Here is a 21486-nt window from a genome sequence, read left to right on the forward strand (position 1 = left end):
ATATATATATATATATATATATATATATATATATATATATATAGTTTTCAATATCATATTATATTAATATATTCATATTAAAATGTACTACTATGTATTTGACGTTGAACTACATTTAAATTATATTATTACACAGGATAAAATGTTGTTCCAGTGCGGCAGGTGGCAGTAATGCGCTCTTGACGACTGAAGCCCTTGTGCAATTTATGGGCAAAAACATGGCGACGTCCTTGGTCAGGCAGACAAAATTGTTGTCGGTAAGATTTCATTCTGATTTTTTTGCTTTTGTAACTAATGACCCATATTTACAGGATCTTCCATATATCGTGTAACTGACGTATGAAAATGAAAGGCGTTCTGATAAAAATACATATATAGATACTGGCACTGAACGTAAATGTGGAATGTGAAGCTTGATTTTGGGATTATATAATTAATAAGTGCATGTCATTTATCCAATAATCTGTGTTTTCGTAGATGGTGACCAGCCAGTTAAATTCGGCGGCATGTTTCAGGAACATTCACTGCACTGCAGCTTGTCTGAAGGTATGTGATCAGATCTAGTGATGCGGTTTGTCTGATTAATAATGAGGCTTTTGTGTTATCCTTAATCATCCAGAAACATTTATTTTAATTTATCTTCAATTTTGTTGGTTTTGATTTAAAAATACAGACATTAGAACATCAGGATACAAATTTATAGCAAAGGATATTTAAAAATAAAATAAAAACCGTTAAACGTTTACAATTATTAACAGATTTTGCAACTTAATATTGCTTTTAGGAATTGAACTGCCTTTAAAATGAAAAACAAAGGCTAATTTCCCCCATATTTACATTTATGTATACTAAATTGGAAAATATGAATAAAACATTTTCAAAACACATTTGAAAGTTGGATAGGATGTGATCCTTAAATGAAAGAAACCTGACCAAAAACAAGCAACAACTCCAAAATAAATTAAATGCATGCCATCCACAAAATGTATAAAATATATCAATATTACCAGATAGTAATTGCAAAGTGAGTTTAAGAGAAATTTTGTCAATTTTATCTGACATTAAAGACCGGTTTCACAGACAAGGCTTCGATTAAGCCAGGATTAGACCTTAGTTTAATTAGGGTATTTTTTTTTTTTTTTATTCATTTAGCTGACGCTTTTATCCAAAGCGACTTACAATTGCTATATATATATGTCAGAGGTCGCACGCCTCTGGAGCAACTAGGGGTTAAGTGTCTTGCTCAGGGACACATTGGTGTCTCACAGTGGATTCGAACCCGGGTCTCTCACACCAAAGGCAAGTGTCTTATCCATTGCGCCACACCACCCTTTTTTAAGTAGCTTTTATAAACATGCCTTAGAAAAAAACATTACTGATGTGCATCTTGGACATAACAATGGCAACAATACCAGGGGTAAATATTTATGAGGTAGTTAACACATTATTTTACATAAGTCCATCAACACGACCATTTCAAAATAGCAGGTCTGGTGACAATATCCATTTGAAACAAAAGCTAGAACACAGCAAATACTACATGAAGGAAGTAGAGAAACAAGATTTAACCGACTGCAGTATTGGCAGTGTTTTTAAATGAGTAGTTTAAGTTTACTCTCCCTTACGTTGTTCCAAACCTGTATGAATTTCTTTTTCTTCTGAACAGAAAAGAAGATATTTTGAAGAATATAGTTAATCAAACAGTTGATGGACCTCACTAGTGAAGTCAATGGCTACAGACATTCTCCAAAATATATATTTTTTGTGTTCTAACTGAAAAAAAGAAACTCATACAGGTTTGAAACAACTTGAATGTGAGTAAATGACAGAATTGAAATTTTGGGGTGAACTGTCCCTTTAAGAAGCGTCTTTAACCCAGACGATCTATCTTGTGTCTAACAGAACCGCGCAGCTCGTATTCGAGTGGGTAAAGGAGACAGGCCGCTGACGTATGAGCAGGTGCATCACCCTCATCACATCGGCCACAGGAAGGGCTGGCTCTCACAGCACACTAGTGAGTAACAATCCAACTCAAACAGTACGCTTTCTTTAACCTGCTGGATTCCCAACACCACGTGGGCTGGTACTCCAGACCTTTACGGTTCAGTTTCAACTAATATGTGCACTGTAAGTCAGAAAAGCCTGAATAACAATCTTTCACTTCCTCATGCCGTAGGTAATCTTCAAGGTGAAGCTGGAGCGGCGGAGCGCGTGGTGGAGGACGTCTTCATCAGGCGCTTCATATACGGCACGTTTCATGGCTGTTTAGCGGATGAGGTGGTGATCAAACGCAGAGGCAACATCCTGGTCATCTGTGCTGTGATGATACAGAAACTCTTACCGAGTAAATTCTACTTTCTCATTGGCTACACAGAGAATCTGCTCTCACACTTCTACAAATGTCCAGTTAAAATCGAGTTGCAAACAGTAGAAGAAAAAGTAGTCTACAAATATCTCTAAGGCCAACTGTTGCGGCTTTAGAAAGTTGGTTATTGAATGGGTGAAATGTCTACTTTTAGGTGTTTTACAATGTTCAATAAATGTAAATTAAGGCCTTACAAATATTAAGTAAAAATATTCACATTGCAATGTAAAAAAAAAAACTTGCACTGTGTGTATTTATAAAGATCTGCGTTGCTTCATACATTGAGTTTCTGTTGTTAATAAAGTTTTTTTTCCACACAAAAAGCAGTGAATTATGTATTTTGCATTTTTATTTGGCATTGTGTATTTTATAAATGGACGAAAGGAGATTAAAATAACTGAGCAATTCATACATATGAATGTTATGCGTACTCCATAATGTTCAACATGCTCATAATTTCTTGTTTAATCAGTCTAGATGACTTTCATTCAGAGCACTAATGTAGTTACAATATGTCAGAAGCAAACTATTTGCATAAGTTTATTATATTAGTACATACACATATGTGTATATGCATATATGCATATATATATGCATATATGCATATATATATATATATATATATGCATATATATATGCATATATATATATATATATATGCATATATATATGCATATATATATATATATATATGCATATATATATGCATATATATATATATATATATATGCATATATATATGCATATATATATATATATATATATATATATATATGCATATATATATATATATGCATATATATATATATATATATATGCATATATATATATATATATATATATATATGCATATATATATATATATATATATATATATATATGCATATATATATATATATATATATATATATATATGCATATATATATATATATATATATATATGCATATATATATATATATATATATATATATATATATGCATATATATATATATATATATATATATATATATGCATATATATATATATATATATATATATATATGCATATATATATATATATATATATATATATATGCATATATATATATATATATATATATATATATGCATATATATATATATATATATATATATATATGCATATATATATATATATATATATATATATATGCATATATATATATATATATATATATATATATGCATATATATATATATATATATATATATATATATATATATATATATATATATATATATATATATATATATATATATATATATATATATATATATATATATATATATATATATATATATATATATATATATATATATATATATATATATATATATATGTGTATAAGACTTATATTACATTCATTTCATAAATGTCACAGGTTATTCCAGTGCAGCAGGTGGCAGTAATGTGCTCTTGCATCAAATGGACACTGCAAATTTCATTTATTTTTTCGTGTAAATTTATTGATTTTTCAAAATTAGACATTTGTATCATACAAAAGGCACAAACACTGATTTAGTGCAAAAAGGCACAATCGTATTATAGATTAAAATCAAAGTTGGCAAAATTCCCTTAAATATCAGACATTTCCCTTTATGAAGCAAATTTCATTTTAAAAGAACATCAGAGCAGGATTTCCACTGTGGCACAGGAGGCACATACGTACATATATGGTTCAATTCACAGTATGAAAAAAAAATAAACATAAAACAACCATGCATTACCAAAGATAACGGTCCAAAAAAAAAAAAAAAAACAGCACTTAAAATGCAAAGGGTAAATATTTTTATGATAGTATATTTTAGTCGTCAAAATTTTGTTTAAACATTCATTTACCATAAAAGTGCTCCAAAAAACATTGCATGACGACAGCAGGAAGTAAGGAAAGCCTGAGGACGAGTAAACTTCCAGTTAATCTGGTTTAAGTCCTTAGAAGTGCTTTCCTTGTAGCTGTATTTCAGCATTTGAAGAAGAATCACACTGTAGATACATTCACATTTATAGGAGGGGCGTGTGTGTGACTTCACCACATCAGAAATAAAGGGACAGTTCACTCCAAATACATGTAAATATTTACTCACCCTAATTAGTTCGTTCCAAACCTGTTTGACTTTCATTTGCACCAAATGCAAATCCACATTTGTTAGGTGAACTATCCCTTTTAGAAAGATTTGTGCAAGTGAAAACCCTGACACATCTTCACATGACCGAACTTGGCGTTCTCCGCTCGAGCTGGGCTTTGAGAGCAGGGTTATTTGAGGTTTCGACAGCTGTTTCCCACGCAGCCCTCAAGCTTGATCAGCCTTTGGTTCATGATCTGCAGAAGGGAAGGATCGACCTTCTTCACAATGTTCTCCAGCTGATGGGGATCTGCCGTCAGGTTGTACATCTCTACATATGACTGCAGGAGAACACAGGGGAAATTCAATGAGGCTTACGTCTACATTCATCCAGATGCATTCGAAAATGGCATTTTCCTAGCCTGGTTAAAACCAGACCATTCTCAGTAGTAACTGAGTTATGGTCTGGCAAAGCTTCATTAATAACTCATTTCCAAAGGGGCGTCACCAACGGACGTCGCTCAAATGCCTCTGGGCGCAGTTGGATAGACCTAAAACCAATCAGAGCGATCGTCATCGTGTAAAGCCATATGCTGCGTCCCAATTCTCCTAAGTTACACTACGAATGTGTAGAATGAATTGAATGTGTAGCAAAAAAGTAGGCAAGCTTTGGGACATACTACTTCGTCATCTTTATCGGACGGATCTGTCGCGTGCATCCTGTCACTTAAACTGCCATGTCAATCATCTTGTCACAGTTAAAATCCTCTATTAAATCTAATTTAATTTCCTACCGTTTCGGAGAGAAATGTAGTAGCACGTTCATCTGCCAGTGGGTCTTTCATGGAGACTGTCCTCATGTGTTTGCAATCTGAATATAATAATGCATTTAAAAGTTGAACGGACGTCGCTCAATGGGCGCAATTGGATAGACCTAAAACCAATCAGAGCGATCGTCATCGTGTAAAGCCCGCCCCAACGTTTCTGATTGGTGCCGCGATTTCGACGGATTAGAAATGGGCTTGAATGGGCTCTTTGCCAGACTACTTGCAGAGCAAATCTAAATTTGCCGGAAGTTGTCTGGGTTTTCCCAGGCTAGCATTTTTCTGTCAAAATGGTCAAATCGCACTCAATTGCCATTCCATGGATGGTCTAAAATGCCATTGTAGGGCCCATGATTTCCACAATGAATGTAAAAACAACAATAATACAACTTTAAGGAATAAATCTCACAAGTTGTCTTCCGTTTAAATTTGAACAGTAAACCTCTGCTGTGCAGCATTTTTTGGGTGCAAATAAATTGTTAATGTTCTATGCCTTCATTTGATTATCACTGTTTTTGATAATAATTTGGTATTGAATCATAAATCCAGAAAAAAGTCTAACACACACAGCACAGCATAAAAACATTTAATAGGGCCCTACAGAGTGCAACAGTCGGGTTCCCTAAGTAAAATCTCCATTAATTTTCTCCATAGGGAAATTGATTTTGAAAGATAACTTATAATAATAATAATAATAATACATTTTATTTATAATGCTCTTTTCTAAAACCCAAAGCGCTACAGACCGTAAAAGCAAATAAAATACAGAAGTACAAGAGTTATGCAAAAATAATCATTACAGTACAACACTGTAAAATACTAATCATGACAGTCTATATAAGCAATTTTAAAAAGATGAGTTAACAACAACTTCTTGAAACTGGTTGATGTGGGAGCATCTCTAACAATAAGAGGAAGTGTATTCCATAACCTGGGTGCAGTGACAGAGAAAGCTGAAGAGTAAGCGAATCAGTAGACCGAAGGGAACGGGAAGGCACGTACAGGCTGATATAAGAAGGGGCTATTTCGTGCATAGCTTTGTATGTTAGTGTGAGAGTTTTAAAAGCAATACGTGACTGAACAGGAAGCCAACACAAGCTATAAAGCACGCCTGTAATGTGCTGACGTGTGAAGTGTGTGTTAGCACATATGCTGCTGAATTCTGGATGTACTGCAGCCTTTTATAGATTTAGCAGGTAAACCAACAAATAGTGCATTGCAATAATCAATCCTGGAAGTAACAAATGCATGAATAAGCCTTTCAGCAGCAGGTAGAGTAAGATAGGGCCTAATTCTTGCAATGTTTCTGAGATGATGGAATGCAGATTTTGTAATACTCTTAAAGGGTTAGTTCACCCAAAAATGAAAATTCTGTCAGTAATTACTCACCCTCATGTTGTTCCAACCCCTTAAGACCTTCATTCATCTTCGGAACACAAGTGACTCCAGTGGCTCAATCTTAAGTTTATAAAGCGACGAGAATACTTTTTGTGCGCAAAAACAAACAAAAATAATGACTTTATTCCACTTTTGGTGTTTAAAGTGTTTAAGCGTAGCGCGTCTGTGTTGCACGTCACCACGTATCACACATGACCAGCGTCGGCCAATAGTGAGCCTACGTGGTGACGTGCAACACAGACGCGCTACGCTTAAACACTACGTGAAAAGACTCGAGGCCCAGAGAGAAGGAAATGAAAAGTGGAATAAAGTCATTATTTTTGTTTGTTTTTGCGCACAAAAAGTATTCTCGTCGCTTTATAAACTTAAGATCACTTGGACTATATTAACGATGTCTTTAATACATTTTCTAGGCCAGCAAGTTTCAGTCCCTTAGAAGCCTATGGAGGAGTGATCAGCTCTCAGATTTAATCAAAAATATCTTAATTTGTGTTCCGAAGATGAACGAAGGTCTTACGGGGTTGGAACAACATGAGGGTGAGTAATTACTGACAGAATTTTCATTTTTGGGTGAACTAACCCTTTAATATGTAAGTCTAGAGTTAGGTGAGCGTCAAAGATCACACCAAGGTTACGAGCATAAGAATATGGAAATAAAACACCATCATCCATAATCAAATTAAAATGTATCCCTTTGTGAGTAGCCGCAGGTCTGCCAAGGAGTAGAATCTCTGTCTTGGAATAATTCAATAAAAAAAAAATTATGGTGCATCCACGTTTTTATTTCCTGCATACACTACGAGAGAATTTTAGAGGTGACAGTAGGATCAGATTTGGAGCTGAGGTAAATTTGAGCATCATCAGCATAAAAGTGATACCCCAAATCATATTTCCAAATTATTTGCCCCAAAGGAAGCATATAAACACTAAACAACATGAGACCCAGGACAGATCCCTGAGGAACACCATGGTGGACTTGTCCAATTTCAGATTTGTTGTTTCCCAAGACAACAAACCTAAAATGATCAGTGAGGTAAGATATGAACCAGTTAAGCACAGTACCAGTGATACCAAGCCAGCTCTCCAGCCTATATTTAGCAGGATAGAATGGCACACTGTGTCAAAAGCTGCACTGAGATCTAACAAGATCAAGATGGTAGACAAGACAAGCAGGTCATTCATAACACGAACCAAGGCTGTCTCTGTACTGTGTCCCTTTCTAAACCCAGACTGAAAAGGTTCGAAAAGCTTGTTGGATGACAAGTGTGAGTGGAGTTGTGCCACAAAAACACCTTCCAAAACCTTAGCAAGAAAGGGCAGATTTGAGATAGGCTACATCCAGGCTTTTTAAGGACTGGTGTAATAGTTGCAACCTTTAGGGCTTTTGAAACAATACCAATTGTAAGAGAGGTGTTCACATTGCTACAAATGAAGAGAGACACCCCTTAAGAACAGATGTTGGGATTGGGTCGAGGGTTCTTGTAGTTGTATTCATTGCCATCACTAATTTTGAAATACAATCAGTGTCAAACTATGTTAAAACTGGAGAATGCAGTTTCAGGAAAACTAACAGGATAGGACTCAGGAATTGCAGAGCAAGGTACCAAACTGATATACTTATAGATGCTTAAAATTGTATCCATAAAAAAAAAAAAAAAAAAAAGAATTTTGTTACACTCCTGCACAGAAGAACAAATTGATGGCTTAATCGGTTAATTTAACATGCTGAGTTATGTTAAAACAGTCTAATACCTCCATGGATTCAACAGATAGATTACTATTAAAGTTGTCCACATGGATATTAATGTCTCTAGTGAGAATCATTGATGGACAGACAGAGCTAACAGATGTTCTGTGAGTTCATTGAAAAACAAAGAATTAGGTTTTGGAGGTCGATAGATGAGCACAATAAGAACAGGAGAAGTACCGTTCATTTTGAAGGCAACACAAATCAAATGATGATACGCAGGAAATGGTAATTTCCGCAATAGATATATCATCTCTGTAGATAACAGCAAGACCGCCACATTTACCACTTAGTAAAGGTGCCTCTGGATATATGTATATCCCGGTGGAGTACTCATATTTAAGTTTATGAAGTCATTTGGTTGGTGCCAAGTCTTAAGTCTGATGATTATAAACCATTAAAGACAACCTTACTGTGAGCTGTGAGGTTGTTAATCGCTGGTATTTGCTTCTGCTGAAGCCATCAGCCTGCGTTATTTCAAAAAAATTGTTTATTGGCAGAATTCATGGTGGAAAAACTACATTACCCATAATGCTGTACAGAAAATTACACCAATGAGTGATTCGAGACAAGCAAAACGCCAAAATATCTTGTTAGCTCCGCCCACTCCCATGAAGCACCGCAAATTATGTAATCGTCAATCTCTCTAAGCCCTCAAAATATTTAAATATTCTATATATATATATATATATATATATATATATATATATATATATATATATATATATATATATATATATATATATATATATATATATATATATATATGCATATTTTGCAATAATCTAAATGTGTGTATGTGTATATTTTTATATATATATAAAAAAATCAACATTTTTAAATTAGTAGTTTTATATTTCTCCATCGTTTTTAATTTGATTATGCTGTTTACGATGCTTCATGGGATTGTAGTTCTTTAATCAGTAAAGCAAAGTACACAGTCTTGTACCTTGGTATTGTTGTCTGATCTTCAAATACTTTTTTGCTACAAATTTAAGTTTGTAGTGTTGTGATTCACCTCGTAGCTGATTGGCTTGGTTCATGGCTTTTTTGTGCATAAATCTTACCCGTTTCATTTATGCCAGACTGACAAATATGCATCACATCAAGTTCATTAAAATTGTGCAAGACAAATTCATGGAGGTTTTATATGCGATTCATAAATTTTTTTTTGTGTTCCCTGGAATGAAGTAATAAAATCCATGCATCCAAAGCATTAATGTAAATGTAAATTGGGATTAAAGTAGCCCGAGTTTTAGTGTAAAGCTCACCTCACTGTCTGCAAACTCACAGTACTGCAGGTTTCCATCCTTCAGAGTTCTGACGCAGGCGTACGTGTTGTTGAAGGCGTCCTCGCAAACACAGTCTGGGAAACAATGCTGGAAGAAAGAGGAAATCTTTGCTTTGTATTCTAAGAAAACAGGAGAGGTTGATGGTTGATAGGATGATTCCCAAAACACTTACAGCTAGTCCTGGGCCGAGTTTAGGGCAGCTGGGATCTTCAGAAGTATATCCCTCACCAGAGTACTCCACCAGAAAGAAGGGCCGTTCGGTGCCATTACGCAATGATGGTGCCTTCATGGAGAGCATTAGAAGAGAAAAGACTCATTTTAGCATTTTCTTCTCATTGTGACATTATTAGACAGTTTCATTGCTGTAATCCTCATTAACTGTGAGAATTCACATTAAATATAATTCTCATTCTCTGTATTGTGATGCAAAAAAGTCATGAACATGATCTTGCTAGGATACACGTTTCAAAATGAGCATAAAGACTAATGGCAGAAAGTATTATTTCCTCATTACAATATTTTGTTGCTTTCTTGTAATGAGATTTGAGAAAACGTGCTTAATTGTTGCGATCTTAATGGTCCTAAAACATGCTTCATTTGTTTTTTTTAATGCAAAATATAATTTCTTTCTTCTGATTTTACCATGCAATATGATTTTAAGAGATTCCCAACAAGGTCTTTACAATAGTCAATTAAGACTTGCACATTTGACCCCAAATGTTGAGGTCAAATGTTGCTCACCACGGCTGCATTTATTTGAGCGTAAAAACAGGAATATTGTGAAATATTATTACAATTTGAAATAACCGTTTTCTATTTGAATATATTTTAAAATATAATATTCCTATAATATAATATTCATATTCCTGTGATCAAAGCCGAATTTTCAGCATCATTACTCCAGTCTTCAGTGTCCCATGATCCTTCAGAAATCATTCTAATATGATGATTTGCTGCTCAAGACACATTTAAACTCTTCTTCTCATATTTTTGTGGAAACACTGATAAAAACATAAATAAAAAAATCAGGATTCTTTGATGAATAGAAAATTCAGAAGGACAGCATTTGTTTGAAACTGAAATCTTTTGTAACATTAGAAATGTCTTTACTGTCACTTTTGATCAATTTAATGCATCTTTGCTGAATACAAGTATTAATTTCTTTCAAAAACAAATCTTACTTTTGAACATTAGTGTGATATAATGAAATAATGCTGCATTGAGGTAGATATTGTAGTGAAAACGGCATTAAAGCATGGAAATGAGTAGCACAAAAGCAGTTGAAACGACATCAAAATACTTCATTCACAGTACTGTAATGAATAATCTATAGTATAGTATAGCACAGTATAGTATAAATAATCTATAGTATAGTTCATAATGGAAAGAAACACACACTCCTGGGCAAAAAAAAAAAAAAAAAAAAAAAAAAATGGGCCAAGCACAAAATGGCTGAACACTAAGCTTTTAATTGTCTTAACCACAAATGTTTGATTGGGAAATTAGCTGAATTTAAGCAAAAGTACTACCTAAAAAGACACTGCCGTCTCAGAAAAACATCAAAAACAGAATTAAGTTGTTGGCAGAATATGGGAAGTTGTAAATAACAATGAAACATGTTTCTTGGTGATGCTCCCGAGTGATGTCTTCAAAAATATGCCGAGAAATATAATACATCTCTACCACAGTGAAGCATGGAGGAAGAGTGTCATTACACAGGTGTTTCACTTCCATGTGTAGAGCTGCTTCACTGTTAAAAGTCATTTAATGCTTTGGTGTACAGGAGAATATTACAGAATGGCTCGCTTCCTACAAATGAAAAGTCATCTAAAGAGGAATGAGCTGATTTTATTGTTCAACAAAGACAATGTTCCTGCCCAAACCGCAAAGACAACCAAGAAGTGGCTCAAGAACAAGTCCATCAGGCTCACGCTCATGTCCAGATTTGAAGCCTATGGCAAACATTTGGTCTCACAATTAAACTCAAACGAACTGGGAGACATTTTCAACTATTCATGAACTGTTTGAGCCATTAACATTGTGTGAAACAACACTGACTTATCAATCAGGAAGGCTATTTCACGGCAAGTTACTTTATCTACAGTATTTGTGCAATCCTTGCTAAAATCTTAAATCTACAATGACCATTAAAAGCTCCCTAAATATGTTGGCATTTTTGGCTTGGCCCATATATATGTGTAGACACACACACATTAAGAATATAAATACACATGTGCTGAAACAGGAAGTGAAAAACATGACGCACTCACCATCTGCGGCAGGAAAGACTGTCCGTCCATGTTGACGGTGGAGAGATTTACTCCAGCGATGTCCAGGATAGTCATGGGGAGATCTATATTCATCACTGGAGACTAGTGGACAGTTAAACAGATGTTACAGCATTTTACGTAAAATAATACATTTAGACATATCGCTCAATAAATCAGTAATTCATTCCTCTAACCTGAAGTGTTTGGTTAGCTTTGATTCCTGGACCTCGAACCAAGAGGGGGATGCGAATATCGAACTCGTACAGTTGTCTCTTGTCAATGGGCAATGAGAACTGGCCTGAAAGTGATTTTTATAATATGGTGTTATGAAGACAAGACAACACATTGATAAAAGCGTGGCGACAGAGGACACACCAGTGTGATAGCCGTGATCAGACGTGTAGAAGATGTACGTGTTGTCCAGTTCCTTTAATGAATCCAGTTTCTTAATCAGCTGTTCCACCATGTCGTCCACCGACAGAAGCGTCTGCCACCTATCAGAGATATTAAACACACATATCAGATCACATTACATTATGTGATGTGATAGAACTTGTTATGAAATGTGTATTTTTGTACCTCCTGCGGAAAGCGTCATCAAGGTACTCGATGGAGCTGTTTGGCATGGGATTCACGGGCTGTCGTAATAACCAATGTTTGTCCTGAGATCAGAGAAAGAGCATTTAATCTTACGCTCATGCTGAGGTCATACACATCTGACCTTTTTCATTTAGCTTCATTTGACAACAACTAAAACTGAAATATAAATTTATAAAAACTAAGCGTATTTTTAAAAAGGCAAAAACTACTAAAAATGACAAAAACACCAAACAAAAATTACTAAAACTTTAAATAAAAAAAATAAAAAATAAATAAAAAAGCCAATTCAAAATATTAATAAAAGCTATAACAGTATCACAATTATACTAAAATAATGATTGCATCAAAATATAAGTTAGCAGAAAATAGACAAAAAAATTAAACAGGCAACATACAAAATATACAAACAACAACAAAAAAATTATTATTATTATTATTATTATTATTATTATTATTATTATTATTATTAATAATATATATATATATATATATATATATATATATATATATATATATATAATAATAATAATTTTTTTGTTGTTGTTTGTATATTTTGTATGTTGCCTGTTTAATTTTTTTGTCTATTTTCTGCTAACTTATATTTTGATGCAATCATTATTTTAGTATAATTGTGATACTGTTATAGCTTTTATTAATATTTTGAATTGGCTTTTTTATTTATTTTTTATTTTTTTTATTTAAAGTTTTAGTAATTTTTGTTTGGTGTTTTTGTCATTTTTAGTAGTTTTTGCCTTTTTTAAAATATATATATATATGTATGTGTGAGTGTGTGTGGATTATTTTTAATTTGTAATTAATTGTGATTGGATGGCACTATAATAAATAATATAAGTATAAATGATTAACAATAAATATTAATAATAAATATACTGTATATTTTATTAATGATTTATATTACTTTGTAAATCAGCATGTTTTTGTAAATTTCATATTGTGCATCAATTGTATATTTATTATTATATGAATATATATATATATATATATGTGTGTGTGTGTGTGTGTGTGTGTGTGTGTGTATTATATACATACACATAATGTACATTTAAAACGTTTTATGTTAGATGTGATTAATCAATTTGAGAGCACTAATTTATTAAACTCAATGGCTGGAATTATTTAAATCTATTTAACAAAATATTTAAGAAAGCATGTAAAAAAAAAACATGCTTTTTATGCCATTTACAAAAATAAAATACAACTATCACCACCAATATTATTTAAGAAGTAAAATACTTAATTTAGATCAAATCTATAAAATATCGTGATAAAAATGGCTGCTGAAAGATGTGAATATTTACATAAAGAAATATTATTTATATACATTTATATAAATTACCAATTTTTTTGATATAAAATAATATTTGACTAATATTTCTATTACTTGTTTTAGATTAGTTTTCTCCAAGCCTAAAATATTGAGGATATATCCAACCCCGTCTCATCATTTACGCCTGCAGTGCTTGCTCTTAACTATCAGATGTCATGAAGGATGAAACTGTAAGCTGAACCTTTCCAGGCTTGTTGAAGCTGCCGTCGCGTGGCGCTCTCACGTCGCTGAAGGTCTTCTGATACTGAGGGGCGGCCGTCCACGGCGAATGAGGCGACGGCGGACACAACATCATGAAGAACGGATGATTGGGGCTTCGCTCCTCCAGAAAATGCAGCGACCGGTTCAACTAGAATCAACAAAGACTTTATTTCAGATATAAACCATCTGTTTTAAATATAATATATAACTTTATGCAAACAAACCTGATTTCCTGGCATTTCATGTGGTTTGATAGTGGATTATATTTTAAGACCATTGCATGAACTAAATACCCTGGAAATCCAGAGTTCTCGCGAGAGCCCAAGTTGAATTTTATTAAATTAATTTTTCAGATTTAGGTCTGAATTTCCAGGCTACAAACTAAAAACATGCAGTAAAAAAGTTCTGATTTTTTTTTTTTTTTTTTTTTGGGCGGATGCCACTTGGCAAATCCACTATTGTTTTATATACAATCATTCTGTGATTACAGAAAAACGACTTTTTACATGAAAAAAATAGTTAAATTACAATAAATAATAATCTAGTAATGCACTACACCCAACACAGGCGGAGAATCACTATTGTGAGTGGAGTTTAATCTTTTTCCAGGACACCTAATCTTAGTTAAACAATAACAGAGCAGGTTTTAGTGTCAGATTAACGGCTGTTACAGCAAGTATTAAAGGGGTCCAGTCATGAATCTTGCAGAAGTCACATGACACACTGCTGTGTGGACAGTTTGATGCGAGGAGGCTCGATCTAACATGCAATGCAACTGTGGGGTATGAGTCACAATGAGGCAAACAGCTCGTATCTTGTTCTAAAACAGCCATTGGTAACATTATTTGGTAACCAGATTGTGTTAACTGATCCATTTCACATGTAAAACATGTTTAGCAGGTGATGAGGCAAATTCATTGGCTTTCACATTTACAAGGAAGTAAAAAGTCTCACTTTAGTATACATAGTGAGTGATATTATAGTGATTACTGACATAAGTTTCAACTTAATGTCAAACTTTCCAAACACACAATCCTAGTCTTATTGTGCACTATTTATCAGTGCAACTTATTCAAAATAAGTCATAACTTGTCTTTGACAGATTTTAAAACCCTTTCTATAGTCTCATGCATTTTATTCCTCATTGAACATCCGGTTTCACCCGGAAGTACATCACAGACTTGAAATAAAATTGAAGCCTTAATACTGACTCTACACTTTAAAGCTTTAAAGACTCACAACCAGGTCTGTGAGATAGTCCTTCTCATAGTTGTCCCCGTGTTTTTCCTCTTTTCCATTCGCAGAAAGTGTGTAATTATAATACTGAGAGTTTCCCACCTGTGGATACACAAAACCAAAAGATCACACTGAATTTAACATGCGCACAATGAAATATCTGCCATTAAACAATCAGTAAAAGCGAGATTAAACGGTTAAAAACTGGATCTGCTTTTTGCGGTGCAGGGTGTGATGAAACCACCTCACATGACTGAACTAAACCATGCGTTCTGCATGAATGCATGTCTATAGGCAACACATACAGATTCTCCCTGCTGATCTGAATGCAGATAGAGTGAAACAGGAAGTAATGTGGGACTGATGCTTCAGTTCGTGACTTACCAGCGCGTGCCACTGGTCCCAGCCGGGAGGCACATGAGCCACACCGCCCGCGTCCTTACTTCCATACTGAAGACACGGAGAGGGATTTATACAGGTTGAGTGAAAACAGTAGAAGAATCTCACAATACTGGTCAAAACATGCCAGAGTCATACTGCCCCCTTCAAATTCAAACAGGAAAAAATAAGAAACTATATTTTGTTGATGAAATGAAAGCCATTTTAGGATTTTTTCCCCCCATTTTTCCATTATTTCCGTGACAGTTAAGCATTTTTAATCTCTCCCAATTCTCATTACAATGCAAAAAAGGTATATTAAATAATATTTTACATGGTAGCATTGTACTAGTGTACTAGTGCTGATTGAAAAAACAAGTATTATTGTATTATAGCGCGTTTTGATTATAGTAATCAGAATTTGGGAGTAAAAACGTGCCTTTATTTGTATAATGATTAAAGGATTAGTTCACTTTCAAAAAAATGTTTGCTGATGATTGACTCACCCCGATGTCATCCAAGATATCCATGTCTTTCTTTCTTCATTCGAAAAGAAATGAAGGTTTTTAAGGAAAACATTCTAGGATTTTTCTACACAGAATGGACTTCAATGGCAAACAACTATACCAATGTTCAAAGAAGGTTCAAATGTCCGTCTCAATGCAGCTTCAAAGTCTCTACACGATCTCAGTCGAGAAATAAGGGTCTTATCAAGTGAAACGATCAGTCATTTTCTAAAAAAAAAAAAAAATAATATTTTATATTACATTATATTATATTACATATATATATATATATATATATATATATATATTTATTTATTTATTTATTTATTTTTTTTTTTTTTTACCACAAATGCCCGTCTTGTACCATCTCTGAGATGCGCCACGTATTACATCATCACGTTAGCCTGGTTAAAACCAGACCATTCTCAGTAGTAACAGAGTTATGGTCTGGCAAAGCTTCTTTAATAACTCATTTCCAAAGGGGCGTCACCAACGGACGTCGCTCAAATGCCTCTCGGCGCAGTTGGATAGACCTAAAACTCCTAAAAACCAATCAGAGCGATCGGCATTGTGTAAAGCCATATGCTGTGTCCCAAATTCCCAATTCGCCTAAGTTACACTACGCCATAAAAGTATGTACTCTTTATGTGAAGAAAATGTATTTACTTTTGAATGTGTAGCAAAAAAGTAGGCAAGCTTTGGGACATACTACTTCGTCATCTTTATCGGGCGGATCTGTCGCGTGCATCCTGTCACGTAAACTGCCCTGTCAATCATCTTGTCACAGTTAAAATCCTCTATTAAATCTAATTTAATTTCCTACCGTTTCGGAGAGAAATGTAGTAGCACGTTCATCTGCCAGTGGGTCTTTCATGGAGACTGTCCTCATGTGTTTGCAATTTGAATATAATAATGCATTTAAAAGTTGGTGTGCTTCACCAATGGAGTGGACGTCGCTCAAATGCCTCTGGGCGCAATTGGATAGGCTAGACCTAAAACCAATCAGAGCGATCGTTATTGTGTAAAGCCCGCCTCAACGTTTCTGATTGGAGACGCGATTTCGACGGCATGGAAATGGGCTTGAATGAGCTCTTTGCCAGACTACTTGCAGAGCAAATCTAAATTTGCCGGAAGTTGTCTGGGTTTTCCCAGGCTATCATCACGTTGGAAAGGTCACAAAAAATAAATAAATATATTAATAATAAATTAAAACAAAGATGTCGGACGATTTTGAAGTTGGAGGAGAAAATGAGATGGAATTTTTCGCCCTTCCCTACCTTTTTGAACTGGAGTACACAGACAAATAACTTAGATGATGTGACGCGTGACCTTTCCAACGCGATGACGCAATGCGTGGTGCATCTCAGAGATGGTACACGATGAGCATTTGTGGTTAAAAAGTATATATATTTTTATTTTTATTTTTATTTTTTTTAGAAAATGACCGATCGTTTCCCTAGATAAGACCCTTATTTCTCGACTGGGATCGTGTAGAGACTTTGAAGCTGCATTGAGACGGACACTTGAACCTTCAAACCGTTGGTTGCCATTTAAGTCCATTATATGGAGAAAGATCCTGGAATGTTTTCCTCAAAAACCAAAAACCTTAATTTCTTTTCGACTGAAGAAAGAAAGACATTCTTTTTTTTAAAGAATTTCAGGTGAAATATGACCAGGACTAGAAAGTAGTTGAAAAGAAAAATGACTTATTAAACTCTTAAAGGGATGGTTCACCCAAAAATGAAAACTCTGTCATCATTTACTCGCCCTCAAGTGGTTTCAAACCCGTATGAGTTTCTTTCTTCTGCTGAACACAAAACAAGATATTTTGAAGAATGTTGGTAACCAAACAGTTGATGGACATAGTTGTTGTTTTTCCCACTATGAAAGTCAACAGCAACCGTCAACCTTTTTTTTTTTTTTTTTTTTTTTTTTTACCTTTATTTAACCAGGAAAGTACTCGTTGAGATTAAAAATCTCTTTTTCAAGAGTGTCCTGGCCAAGATAGGCAGCAGTACAACCATACATACAACACAGAATACACAATAACATAAAACAACTAAAATAGCAGATACATCAACCACAAATCCTTAGCATATCATGCAGAACAACTACAGCCAGATGTGGCTGCTTCCAAGTCAGTTAATATCCTCTTAAAAGTAACCAATGAGACAAGCTTATTAAGTTTCAAATTTTTCTGTAACTTGTTCCATGCAGAGGGAGCAGCAAAGTTAAACGCCTTTTTCCCCAGCTCAGTTCTAACATCCTGGGACCGAAGATTGTAAGTCCCAATATTTTTTACACTGATGTAGGTCAGAAGGTAGGATGGAAGAAGACCTAAAATAGCCTTATATATAAAAACATACCAGTGTTGAAGTCTCCGTGTTGACAGAGAAGACCATCCAACACGTTCATACAGTTCACAGTGGTGAGTGAGGACTTTAAGACCAGTGATGAACCTCAAAGCTCCATGGTATATAGTGTCCAGTGCATGTAAACTTTGAGACGAAGCATGCATATATAAAACATCACCATAGTCAATAATAGACATAAAAGTACCAGCAACTAACCTCTTTTTAGATTCGAATGAGAGACAGGATTTGATTCTAAAATAAAACCCTAGTTTAAGTTTTAATCTTTTTGACAGCTGCTGAATATGAGAAGTAAAAGAAAGAGATGCATCTATTAAAATACCGAGATATCTGTATTTAGAAACATTATTTGGTTACCAACATTCTTCAAAATATCTTGTTTGTGTTCAGCAGAAGAAAGAAACTCATATAGTGTTTGAAAAAACATGAGGGTGAGTAAATGATGACAGAATTTTCATTTTTGGGTGAACTATCCCTTTAAGAGTGTTGTTGGTTAAGAACATTTCAAATATTTGAAGGATTTGTGAAGATCTTCTGATAACATTGTTGACCATTTTAAAGAACGAACACTCTGCAAATAGGCCAGTGAGATTTCACAGAGTACCAGATGGGTTAAAGGCTGACCTGATTCAGGTATTTCCCCCCGTAGAAGGTCTGGTAGCTCATCTTATTGAGGTAAACCGGAAAGGCTAAGGGCTCAACCTCTTTCTGCCACGTCACGCTGCTGCAGTTGCCAGAGATGGAGTTATTTCGGACCAAATGATTGTGTGGATATTTGCCGCTGAGGATGCTGCTACGACTGGGACAGCACAGAGGGGTGGCAGTGAACTAAACACAACAGGAAAGGGGAAACTTGTGATATTTGGTCAGCTCTATGAAAAGGTCTTAATGGATGAGCACTCACTGCATTGGAGAACGTCACACCAGCATCACCGATCAGTACTTTGGTCTTCTTCATGGGTGTCTGTGGAAACAGAAAGACTCAATGTGACAATTATGGCATTAATATAATGAATCATCTAACACCTAAGATGTCAACAGGATGTATTATTTCACACACTTATTTTCGCCTAATGACTCGTTTCTGAACTTGATAGGAAACAACTGCAGGTTCAATATGACTTTAACATGCTCTCCCTGCTTAGCCAGCATGAGACTGGTTTAGTCTAGTAGCTCATATGTAGATATATATCAAAAACATAACAGAAATCTGTTGTGTTGTATATCACACTGGTGGTCAAAAGTTTGGATATTATTTCAAAATTTAAAATAACTACTTTCTATTTGAATACGTTTTAAAATAAATATTTAAAATGATGTATTTTAGGATTTAAAATGTATTCTTGTGACAAAATCAGAATTTTCAGCATCATTACTCCAGTCCTCAGTGTCACATGATCCATCAGAAATCATTCTAATATGATGATTTATTATCAATGTTGGAAACAGTTTTGCCGCTTAATATTTTTTTGGAACCTGTGATACTTTTTTTAGGATTCATTGATGAATAAAAAGTTTTAAAGAACAGCATTTATTCAAAATAAAAATATTTTATAACAATATAAATCTTTACCATCACTTTTGATCAATTGAACACATCCTTGCTGAATAAAAGTATTAATTTCTTTAAAAAAAAAAAGAAAAGAAAAAAGAAATAGAACAATTTCTGACCCTAAACTTTTGAACAATAGTATGTATACTGTATTACCATTTTAAATCTTTTTGTTACTTTTTATTCATCAACATATCCTGAAAAAAGTATCACAGGTTATAAAAACAAAAATATTAAGCAGCATAACGGTTTCCAACATTGATAATAAATCATCATATTATAATAATTTCTGAAGGATCATGTGACTGAAGACTGTAATGATGAGTAATGATGCTGAAAATTCAGCTTTGCATCACAGAAATGAATTATATTTTAAAAGTACATTCAAATAGAAAACCATTATTTTAAATTGTAATAATATTTCACAATAATTATATTTTTTCTGTATTTTTGATCAAATAAATGCAGGCTTGATGAGCAGAAGATACTTTAAAAAAAAACATTTAAAAAAAAGTCATATGACTATTTTTGGAAGTTCACTGAAATACTATGTCTACAGTGTATGAATTTCAGTGCCATGTTAAATATCAAAGTACCATGGTATTACTATTTTATTAAGTTACCAGAACAGTACTTTGTTCAAAGGTGCACGACCAATAAAAAAAACATTTGTAGTGTACTTTTGTACGCTTACCATTCCCCCCATTTCCACATCCTGGTCGTCGGTGAGAATGAGAACGATGTTGTTCAGTTTGACGCATTCTGAACACCTGAGCGTGCAGGTGAGAAGAGTGACGAGGAGGACACAGGTGGACACGACGCGCGCGCTGGACGTGCGCGAGCTCGCCATGAGGCCGAAATGAGGTCAAAATCAGCCCAAACCCCCGATCTGTGTGTGTGTCTGCCCGGAGACACGGAGTTTGTCGAGCACAAGAGGGTTTCGCGTGGCGAACTGCAGCACTCGCGGACCTCGGTGGTGGGATGAGCTGACAAAGTTTGAGGAAGTGAGAGAGGCTCATGTGTCATATGACTTCAGCCTGATATAACAGCTGATACAGTCACAGTTCAATTAAGTAATATAAACAGAAAATGATTCGTTGTTTTGGAGTTTTTCTTCCACTGACACAAAGTTTGTGCCTGTTAAACGATGTTCTGAGTAACTTTGCATCGTTTTTTTTTTTATGTTAATAATGCTCTGACACAATCTTCTATTAGATTTTTTATTTATTTAAATATGACACGTAAGTTTATTAATGATTTCTATGACATTTTATATGAAAAAATATTAAATATTTATATTATTTCAATTCAC

General features: G+C 34.2%; 2 protein-coding genes across 2 annotated transcripts; one reads left to right on the top strand and one right to left on the bottom strand.

Moving 5' to 3' along the window:
• The first annotated feature begins 161 nt into the window (after window positions 1-161).
• mrps24 (mitochondrial ribosomal protein S24) lies at window positions 162-2781 on the top strand. The gene is made up of 4 exons (XM_079861326.1): window positions 162-257; window positions 478-546; window positions 1903-2014; window positions 2177-2781. Exons 1-4 carry the CDS (start codon window positions 207-209, stop codon window positions 2458-2460), a joined length of 516 nt encoding a protein of 171 aa, XP_079717452.1. The 5' UTR covers window positions 162-206; the 3' UTR covers window positions 2461-2781.
• Window positions 2782-3815: 1034 nt separating this feature from the next.
• gnsb (glucosamine (N-acetyl)-6-sulfatase (Sanfilippo disease IIID), b) lies at window positions 3816-21191 on the bottom strand. The gene is made up of 13 exons (XM_079861302.1): window positions 20869-21191; window positions 19527-19586; window positions 19247-19450; window positions 15751-15816; window positions 15370-15468; window positions 14111-14278; window positions 12561-12643; window positions 12357-12475; window positions 12176-12279; window positions 11982-12083; window positions 9884-9994; window positions 9691-9798; window positions 3816-4791 (listed from the first exon to the last, which is right to left on the bottom strand). The coding sequence occupies exons 1-13, from the start codon at window positions 21022-21024 to the stop codon at window positions 4642-4644; spliced, it is 1530 nt and encodes a 509-aa protein (XP_079717428.1). The 5' UTR covers window positions 21025-21191; the 3' UTR covers window positions 3816-4641.
• Between the last annotated feature and the right edge of the window lie 295 nt (window positions 21192-21486).

The sequence above is a fragment of the Squalius cephalus genome (assembly GCF_949319135.1).
Source record: "Squalius cephalus genome assembly, chromosome: 24".
Lineage (NCBI taxonomy): Eukaryota > Metazoa > Chordata > Actinopteri > Cypriniformes > Leuciscidae > Squalius > Squalius cephalus.